We start from the raw sequence: 11,009 nt of genomic DNA, 5'->3' as shown, positions 1-11,009 counted from the left end.
TTAGTAAATTTCACTAAAGATGTTTCAGAATTGTCGCGTGTTAAGTCTACCTCGAGGCATTAGGAAGAACATAACGATAATTCACAAGTCCCATTGATTCAACCCTATGGCAAATTTGATTGACCTTATGCTACATTCCATCCAGACATATCCCTCTTTTCCAAGCCGATGGGGAGTTCTGACTCTAACCACCATTACTGATCAAGACATCACTAACAGCTGGATGACAATCTGACCAAGATATACAAGATAAACGAGACAATTGTCATTCAATCTGAACTCTATAAATTTGGAATCCTGTGCAGTTTTTTTATTGTTTTTTGTCGATGTGGTTGGTAAAAAAATCTCCTAGGTGAGCACCTCACAGCAGCTTCTTCGTGTAAACCTCGGTGTCGATTCTACCAGATAAGACGTGCGTTATCTCTCTCTTTACGCGCCCGTAATTTTCTAAATTGGTTTCTTTTGTCGAATTAAGTGGATATAGTTACTGTCCTATTTCAGGCTGATTGCCGCGTTGTGGAAAAGAAAATGCCGATCAAAATTTCAATGAGTTGAATTTAGCCGAAATTGGCACACCAGAGTTACAAATAGGGGCTGACAATTACCCTTTATTGCCACGCTGCATCAATCAAGGGTATAAAAAGGGTGGTGTTTCGTTAAGAACCTTGAATGATTTCCCAAATAGGTAGGCGGGTCAATCAAGATGCACAGTAAGAATGACGTGAGGATTCCCCCACACCCGTTTTATTGTTTTCTTTAGTCTGGCTGTTCAAAAATGTAAAACAATTTCTTCGCCGTCATTTTCAACCTAAAATGTTAAATGTTGCTTTAAATGTGTAACTAGGGATAAGTTACGTTTTGTGAACATGGGGCGATCTTAATTTTCCGCCTCTTCGCTCAAATTAGATTGCGGTGAAAGTTCCACCCCTAGCTTAAGTCTTTTAGGAATGCGCAACCAACCAAAAGACAACAAACAATGTTGCGCGCTTGTTTCTTAAGACACTCGCACCGTTTCTATTCACTGTTACAAACAGTAAATAGCCTGTTTGTGTGTTTTTGTATGGCAATCGGTTAAAACCCAATTATTTAAGATCCACAGGCTTTACATTTCGGCTCTTTTCATGTTTTCTCTACCCAACGCCCGCTGCCAGTCAAAACTATCAATTAATTCGCAACCAATTAGAAGCATAGTCCGCAATCAATAGCGGCGTACCATTAGGCAGAAAGGGTTCATTCGCTGGACGGTCTCAGTCACAGAGTAGGCAGACGAACACAGATAACATCGAAGAAAGCTACTCTAATTGCCCAATCAGTTTACCTGTCAACTGCCGTTGTTATTGTCATTAGGATGGACAGGCCACGAGCAACGACTGACCAAGGTCAGATGTCCAGTGTAACACGGCAGCAGCACTATGGCCAGGCGCTAACACCGGACAGTTCTCCTGCGCTCTCTCCAGCCTCAGTATCTAGTGGGAGCCACACCTCCATCAGCCCCGGCCTCACGATGGCGAAACATACGCCTTTCTTCGTACAAGACATCCTCGACCCGAGGAAATTCACCGGCTCTACGAGCCCCATCTCTCGCGTGTGGCACCCGTGGGGTAAAGAGGAGAAGCTGGGGTCGGAGCCTCCCACCAGCCCGGCCGGTAGTTCAAGTTGTGGTGAGTAGATTTTATAGAATACATAGGTATTATATCGCTCAGTGAAATTATGGACGTCAGCGATAGGAAGTGATATTTATTTCTTCGCCTTAATGTTCAGATATTGCTGGGCTGCTTTAGTTGTCATTTTATTTTAATTTTTCCTTGTAATTGAAATACTAAAAAGGCGATTATTTTGACACAATATTTATGAAGTTAAAATAACCGACCATCACCAGTGGAAAATGGTGATATATTAAGTAAAAATTTGTCTTATTTCCCCAAGAGGGACTGTAAATAAAATAATGGATGTATGTCACAATTTATTTACTATGTACGGTGGTAAATCTTTGTTAATTTGAAAAATGTCTTTACTATTATAAAAATACGATAAAATATAGTATTTGCAAAATGCTTAGTAAATCCTCGAAGTGCTACGAATCTGCCTTGATAATATTAACACAAGGAAACAACATTAAGGGTATATCTCATAAATTATATTTTAATCATCAGTTATCCTTATTTTCCTAACATTGCACTATATTTTGCAATCGATTTATGAATAGATCGTTATCACATTCTCGTCGTTGCTATGAAAGATGAATACGATTTTCTTGCCAGGATTCTAGTAGCACTTTTATATAAGACTAGTGTAATCTTTCAACTCGGCGTTAACTCGTTTCCTTTAATAATAATAATAATAATTTATTCGAGCATTAAATGTGGCAGTTACATTTGTTAGCCCTCTATACTACAAATATATAAATAAATAAAAGTTATACATCACTATGGATTACTACTAATACAGTGTTTAAGATTATTAATTACAGTGTATACGTTGTTTAAAATACTTATTACAATTGTAAATAGTTCAATACACTGAGGGAACACACATTTTCTTTGATAGGCTTATAGCTATATGTATCTAATGTGCCATACTTATGGTTCATATAATATATAGCAGGATGAGGCTACTTCAGTGTGGCAGATGCTCATTTCTTTTGGAAATTGCCCTCTGAATGTATTTACCAACAGCGTACAATTCTTTCTCATTTTCTGGGCTTAGTATGATTTTAACCTTCTCGTCACTGCTTGCTAGGTGATGCATGTCACATTTAGGGAATTGTTTTAACATGCCCTCCCTCTCTTTTACATGGTGTCTACATTCTAGTAGGAAGTGCACTTCGTCCTCGATTGCAGGACAGTGGGGACAGAATCGTTCCTCGCGTGGTGTTTTAGGTCTGGTGTAGCGTCCTCTTTCCATTTCCAGAATATGATCACTGACTCTAATTTTAGCCACTTCCCTTTTTAATGACTGAGGGGCATTAGTTAGCAGGTACTTTTCAATTTTGTAGGACTTTTTTATCAGACTATAAGTTTTTAACTTGGTGCTTTGAGGATCAGTTAACTCTTCCCAGAACATTTTTTCAATTTTAGCATTGATTTTTTCCTCAGTATTGCAATGTGTTTGGATTTGCTGAACCCCTGGGACATTTTCACTGTGAAGATTCCAAGTCGTTAACATAGTATTAATCGCTCCTGGCCAACCTTTTTCCCCTATTGTCAGTTCTGCATCATGGGTGAGTTTAACTATTCTGTTATTTGGTAGATTTCCAAATCTTTGGCAGTATCGTTGTACCTGTTTAACAATATTAGAATATAAAGGATAACGACCGAGCTCTGCGCGACTGGCATTGTTGCTGGCGTGTTTACTCAAACCCAGTGCCCATTTGCACATTCTCAAATGTGCTTGCTCAAAAGGCATTTGGTTAATTTTGTTCAGGGTCATCTTCTTTTCTTTGAATATTTCTTGGGCCCAAACTTCACAGCCATAGAGGAGTATTGGCCTTACCACTTTGTCAAACAGTTTTAAATATAGGAGAGGTGAGGATAAGTTTTGTGACGAAAGTGCACCTTTCAATGAGAACATTGCTTTCATTGCTTTTAATTTTAGATTTACTATTGCTTTTTTCATTGACCCAGTGTTAGCAAAGGTGATACCAAGGTAAGTGTATTCTTTCACAGTCTCGATCGGGTTGGCATTTATAAAGAACTTTGTATTTTTATCCACTTTACCAGACTTGTTGAAGACAACAACTTTTGATTTGTTTTCATTTACATGTAATTTCCATTTTAAGCAGTACCTTTCGAGTTTATGCAGCAAGTGCTGTAGACCGTCTTTTGATGTTGATAGGAGGATAAGATCATCAGCATAGAGGATATGACTCAGTCCAGCAACATTTCCTGGGTTATAGCATTCGCTGAGATCATGTTTTAGGTCATCGATAAATATGTTAAAGAGTATTGGACTCAAATTGTCCCCTTGCCGGATGCCTATTCTTGACTTGAATGGGGTTGTATACTGTTCACCTATAGATACACCTAGTCTGGTGTTATTATACATGCACTTAATTAGTTTATAGAATTTAGATCACTGTAGATGGTAAATTCTCATATCAATTTCTCACGCTCCACCAATCCTTAGGGGGTAGTAATGGATCCCCCGGCCCCGGGGAGTGCGAAAATATTACTTCTGCTCCAGAGGTAATGGCGGAACAGGTGTTGGATTAAAACAATAATAATACACACGATGTGTTTTCTTACCTTAAGCCGATCTTTTTAAGTGTATCAAAACTGAAATTGAGGAAAAGAAAATATCTATTAAGCAAGTCCCAATTCATAGTGGTTTTACCATCGACCTTTGGTATGCAATTGACCCTAGATTTCTACTTTGTATTTTGTTGATTTGTTACTGGGACGAAATAATGTGCCTGAGTCAGTGCAAATTTACAGCTTGCCTAAAGATTTGTTTTTATATTTTTATCCTTATGTAATTTCATTTTCTTGGCGAGCCATATACCGACTTATACATGATCAAAAATATTAAGTTGGACATGTAATAACGAAGTAGGGTCAAATGTTGAAATATGAGAAAAAGAAGAAAAATCATACAGAAAGAGCCTGTATAATCAAATAACTTGGTTCAAAAAGGCTTCATAATGATTTGTCTAAATATAAAAAACATTGCTTAATTAATATATGTCATAGCATTTTCTTGACGAGCAATATTCTGGCCCAAAAATTATTATAAAAACAAGCGAATATCTATTGAGAAACATAATAACTAGGTAGCTTCATAGGGTTTGAAATATGGGAAAAGAAGAAAAACATACAAATATATAATTAAATAACTTTGCACAAAAAGCCCTGAGAATAATATGACCAAATATGAAAAAACATTGCACAATTTATTAAAAAGTTCTAATATTTCATGATCATAGTTTTATGAGGGATTGCAACATTGTGATGTTACTTTGACGACTAACTTTTCTCTTCCTTAAAATATAAATCCAACCAAATTCTTACGATTTTAAGCTATAATCTTCGCTAATCCAAAAAACAGAAATGGTAAAAAATATTTTTATTTAAAATAACTATGCAGGCATTAATAGGAATTACGAAAAAAATCAAGCTGCTCATTTTCCCTTTCTCTTTCAATTGTCAAAGATGTGCGCAATGGCATTTTTCACATTGGCACAAATTCTACTTTCGAACCTGCTCACATGGTATGAATTGAGGCAGTATTTCAGGGTTATGCCCTCGTCTATGGTGAGAAAGAGTTAGAGTTTACAGAAATTATTAGAAATAAACAAAAACGAATATAGAAAGCTTTCAAGATAACGAGCCGTTTAACCTAGACCGTAAAAATGAAATATGAAATAACCACCACGAGTGACGTTACATGTCTCCGCTCGATGTATCTTTATGGAAAACATTGCACGAATAGGCACCATGCCCTTTACACAGCAAGATAGCGAGGTCTTTATTGGTTGACACCTGTTCTGGAAATATGCTCGCAGTTGAACAGGGTTCCACGCCGTTGCACCAGTGTCGTCTCTGTGTTGTAACCTCGCTATTTTTACGTTGCCACTTGTCTTGAATTGCTGTATCAGGGTTTCGGGAGGGCAAAGAAGGCTCAGATTTTGGTGCAGATTTATTTTGATAAGTGGTACTGTTGAAACTTCAAACTTTCTGCAGTCGTGACCGGCAGGCCTTGAAAGTATGTGGTTAATTTGCTCTTGTTTTCCTCCGATTCCCCTGCTGGTAGCCTTTACACTGCCCAATTGCCGCAGCGTTTATAAACATGTACTTGGTAATTAAAAACAGAGAAAAAAAGAAGATTTATTTTTCCATAATTTTAAAGTATTGTGAGAAATAATTTTGTTACATTGAACATACAGGCGCACTCTTTTCCTCCCCAATTACAGCTGACGTTAGCTCCGTCTCACACCAAAGCGATTTGTTGTCGTTTATTTAATCCAAATTTGGCCCAGTGTTGTTTTTGTGGGGCGCGGATTCATCACATGTGACGATGTCTGATGTTTTAAGTACATTCAGTCTGGAAACTACCTGTTCAAAGAGTTGTTATTCTGCAGCCGACACGAGTGCAGTTGTAACGATAAGATGGTCGTCGTTTTTCTCTGTTAGCATTTCTTGTTATTTATATGCATGGCAATTTTAGATTTATCTATTATTTATCGCCGAGTCAGAAAATTAGAAAATAAAAGAATCAAAGATAATTATATTAATTTTAAAATCAAATAAACAATCACATACTTATTCAGATATAAACACAGAACGTTTTTTTTTTCATTTTACTTCTTGGGACAATTATTACTTGTTATTTGGCTGTCCTGTTTTAGGTTCATTGGGCAGTCTATTACGACGACGACGATAAAAGAGGCTTTCTTCAACCTCAAAGTAAAAAGAGAGTATTGGAATTTTTGATCAATGACAACCGATTTCAAAGACTTTTTTGTAATTACAGATACATTTCTAAAATGTAGTGCATTCAATACCAGATTCAGGTGTTCAATAGCCTGTTCAAAGGGCGAGGAAACCCGATATGTTTTGACGATTGATCGTTTGAACACCTACACAATTAAAAGCAGTAATAACTGTTCAAATGAAGGCGTGCGGGTAAATCAGTCTCTTTCTTATAAACAGTTAAAAAGTTAAAGACAAAGTGAAGAGATCACATTTGCTTTTATGTGTAAGTGGGGTCATTGGCATTTGGCAGATCTTAATAATGAAGTCTTGATTACTTTGTTTAGGTATAAATGTTCTTTTTGAATAAAGGTACTTATTAAGGTACAAAGGGATTAAATATATACATTTTACTTCAGATTCCATAGAAAAGACTGCTCCAGACTTCAGTGAGAATTCAAGGCAGGACTCCGAGAGCGAGCTGAAATGTAAAGAGGAAGACCTCAAGGACGAGATGAGCGAGGCAACGACAGAAGTGGACGATACTTTATCCCAGCGGTCGACCGCAGAAGTCAGTTCTTTGAGTTTAGAAAACTATTCAGGTGATGAGGATTCCAAAGAAGGGATAGACAGTCCATATTCCCTGAACGATAGCAATTGTAGCAGCAAGGGCGGGAAAGCACGGCGCGCTAGGACTGCATTTACCTACGAGCAACTTGTTGCATTGGAGAACAAATTTAAAACCACGCGTTATCTGTCAGTCTGTGAACGTTTGAACTTAGCACTAAGCTTAAGTCTCACGGAGACGCAAGTGAAAATTTGGTTCCAGAACCGAAGAACAAAATGGAAAAAACAGAACCCTGGCATGGACGTGAACAGCCCTACTATCCCACATCCCCCACACGGCAGCCTGGGAGGGGGCTTGTCTTCGTATGCGCCTCAGACATACACTGCTGCCCTCTTGTATGGGCAACCAATGCACCCCCTACTTCACAACCCGCACCCGGGATATTTTCTGGGCCAGTCCCACGGCTACCCAGTGTCAGCAGGACTACCCCCACAGGCGTCACCCCCACCGGCACACCAGTACTACCCCAGTCTGGGACATCACTTGTAGGACTCACTGTTATATAATGGAACTTTCTTAGACTGCATGTTAAAGAAGGAGGAGGCGATTTTTTTTCTCTCTCGCAAAATTAAGCGAGTATTTTACTTCATAAGTAAAACATGATTTACATATATCGCATTTGAATGTATTTTTTTCTGATTTAGTTGAAAAAAAAAAAACAATTGCAATTTGAGATCACAGAGCGAGAGAGAGAAAGAAGCAGATCGTCTCGAACTTTAAACTTATTGAGAAAATCGGTTTGTCTGCATTATTTTCAATAGATTAAAATGTGATATGTCCTTTTGAGGTGAAATTGTCAAAAAAGGGAAATATTACCAAAATATCAAATGAGTATTTCCCTTCTTCAGTTCACCTCCAGTACCTCAAATATTTCTGTTTCCCTGGGGTCGTTGGGCATTGTAAACGGTGTTTAAGTTTGAGAGTCAAACCAGCTAGGTGAATCTTTAAGATTATAAGATGTATGTATTTATTTGTTCATCAAATGAAACTTTTGTAACACTTTTTTTAGATTGCTATGCCAGATATTATAAGGAGAGCTTGCCATGACATCAGGGCGTCACTAAGTGATGACCGATTGTACAGTTTGAGATTTATTTTTATGAAACGTTTATAGTAACATTAGGTATTTTGTTGATAGGATATGACAAATATGACTCTTTTTTTCTGTTCTAGCGCCCTAGTGCTTTAATGTAATATTAGTTATAGCAAACACATTAACGAGCACGAATGACGCATACCTCATATTTCAGTCGGGTCAAATTGAATAAGGCCGCAACTTGCCAATTTGCGCATGCTCAAGTGAGGTGCTACCAAGTTATTAACATTATCTAGTCACCAGCAAAAAATTAAAACATTGTCTGTATCAGTTGAAAGGTTTGCAGCTATTGTTCTTGTTCATTTTCCTGATCGTGAACTTATGCTGTTACATTTGGTTATGATTGAATGATACCATAAATATTAAACAGAATTGGATCTATAACCCATATTTACTTGTATTTTCAAGCAGTTGTCCTTGTTCCTCATTCGTATCAGGGAAACTTCTACTTCACATTTTAATTAATAAGTCGGCTTGGCTATCTTTCTACGGCGTATTGGGGACGGCATTAGCGCTATCAGACACAGTAATGTCGTTAAACATTGTCATTATCTATAATTGTCATGTTCGATTTTCAAAGGTCTGATCGCAGGTGCAAATAAGCTTGAACAAGATCTTAATGCGGCTGCAACACTGGCGGCTAATGGAGCAGTATTACACTGATAGATAGATTGTAATAGATATTTACAAAGATTCTCATAGCATTTAATCCGAATGATTGAATGCTGGGCCCTACTTTTCTGCACACGCGCCGTAATTGAGTGAAATAAATCGTCATCTCAGAGCAATCACGGAGTTGAAGGCTGCAGATAATTGCAGAACAGAGCTGAAGCGTTTTGATTAAGATACACAATCGAAACATCCTTTTTACAATTAGTGAAATCTGCTGGAAAATGATGATAATTAAATGAAAAATTACTGATCAAAGCACTCTCACGCCCATTGGGTTGAGAAGGGTTTCGATTAGGGTTGTCTCTGTGAACAGAATGACTGGGGTTTATGCTACGATTAATTCTAGAGATGGATTGTAAATTACGCCGCATTGTACTGCGTGAATGGAAAGTTTCAAAGATAACTTTAAGTCTGGGGAAGAAATTAATTTATGCATTGGTTTTGTATTCTGTGAAGCGAGTCAGGCAGGTGCAGATGGGTTTAACCCCGGCCCTCAGCCTGCTGGTAGACTGATGACTATAACATATGCTGAAAGGGTGTTTACAAACTTCTCAAATACCCGATCATTAATATTTATAGTCAGAATGCACGCTCAATTAATTCACAAATAGAAGAAATAAGCAAAAGAAACAACCTCGTCATTTTAAACCACAACACAGAAACTCGGCGGCCCCTTTGATGTCTTTGATTGTGGTGTATTTGAGGCTCTTTATAATCGAATGAGTTCCTATTACAGTTGCTCAACTTGCTTATTATTTATCGACGGGCTTTAGACCCACGTGGGGTGAAATTGCAAATGCGCCGGTTTCACTGGTAACAAAGCTGTTGATTTGGAGTGGAAAAATATCAAACAATGAGTCCATCACTTGCACTGACTCAGATCAAATATCTGGTATGTGGGACGGCTAACATACCTGGCATACCTGGCCGCGTTAACTAGTGCCGGATATCGGGCCGAGGATTCACTTGTAACTTACCGATTAATAATTGATGCCTACTTTGATCTTTTAAACGGTTCCATTGATTTGGTCCGTTTCATGATGTTGTCGGATTACTAAGACAAAATTCCCCATGAATACAAGAGGTATAAGAATTAATTACCTCCATTGATTTGGCTTTCTGTTTGAAAATTAACGAAAGAAAATAGGTTCGATAGTCTGATTGGTGCTGCATTGTGCACTGTACTGCTTGATATTTATCAAACGGCCTCTCCTCAAATATTTTCACTTCACTTGTCTGAAAGTTGCTCAACCGGATATAAGACTCGAGCCTTAAGAATATCAGAAATCAAAGATTTATGTGTTTTTATTTACTAATATCTAAGGTAAATCGTACAAAAGAGCCGAAGATACTGTAGCAGTCTAACAGTGGGCGGACTTAATCTACAATGGGTATTAATATCATGTGTTAAAAAGCCTTACATCCGAGAGGCAAACGTGAGTATCCACACGGATATTCACCCATTCCCTCCAACCTCTCCGCTTTGATTCCCATTTCATTTGATTCGTTTTGTTGAAAAGAAATGGCGCACGACTGAAAGAGTTTGAATTCTAGCTCTTGTCTCGGCATCTTTTGATGTAGTAAAAGCAGTCTTTATAGTTCACTGTTTGCCAATCTTATGGTGGGTAGATTTCCAAAGGAAGTCATTTTCAGGGCTTATGGATCGATGTAGTTACATATAATACCTTTATAAATTAGATTTTGTATATTTTAACCATAAACTTCAATTACCCGGCATGTACGCAAGAACAGGCGACATTGTTGCGGAGTAGGTATTCACTTTAAAGAGCGAATTATGGTTTTCGATATTTTCAGAGTATTTAAAATTATCGTTTGCATTTTGTAAACCATTTATAAATCAGTGCTTACTATTACCAGTCTTCCCAAACACAAACAGATTAAAAATATGTGAAACAGATAATATTATATACGTAAAATATTATTCTCTACAAATATCATAAATATACATTGATTTTGTCTACTTAAAAAAACATTTGATGAAGTTCATATGAATTGTATATCGCTCACAGTACCCGCATTGGCAACAGATTTCAAGACGCAGTAATATAAAGGAAAACGAAACAATCGGAAGAAGAGAAATTATTGTGGTTTGAACCACATACTTCCTTTCCGAACTGAGCTGAAAGTGATGGAAAATTAATACCTAAATTATTTGTCAATGATTCATAATTTGTGTCAAGAAAAT

General features: G+C 37.5%; 1 protein-coding gene across 1 annotated transcript; it reads left to right on the top strand.

Moving 5' to 3' along the window:
• Positions 1-1,196: 1,196 nt before the first annotated feature.
• On the top strand, positions 1,197-8,538 carry LOC106169018 (uncharacterized). The gene is made up of 2 exons (XM_013548303.2): positions 1,197-1,661; positions 6,827-8,538. The coding sequence occupies exons 1-2, from the start codon at positions 1,349-1,351 to the stop codon at positions 7,522-7,524; spliced, it is 1,011 nt and encodes a 336-aa protein (XP_013403757.1). The 5' UTR covers positions 1,197-1,348; the 3' UTR covers positions 7,525-8,538.
• The last annotated feature ends 2,471 nt before the right edge of the window (positions 8,539-11,009 follow it).

Source organism: Lingula anatina, chromosome 1, assembly GCF_051362555.1.
Source record: "Lingula anatina isolate TDL-2025a chromosome 1, LinAna3.0, whole genome shotgun sequence".
Taxonomy (NCBI): Eukaryota; Metazoa; Brachiopoda; class Lingulata; order Lingulida; family Lingulidae; genus Lingula; species Lingula anatina.
Note: the sequence above shows the minus strand (reverse complement) of the source record. Positions and strands in the feature narration are given on the sequence as shown.

Coding starts and splice junctions, on each gene's coding strand:
- LOC106169018 (XM_013548303.2), top strand. CDS start 1,349: ATGGACAGGCCACGAGCAACGACTGACCAAGGTCAGATGTCCAGTGTA. Junction 1,662..6,826: donor GGCCGGTAGTTCAAGTTGTG/GTGAGTAGATTT, acceptor ATTTTACTTCAG/ATTCCATAGAAAAGACTGCT.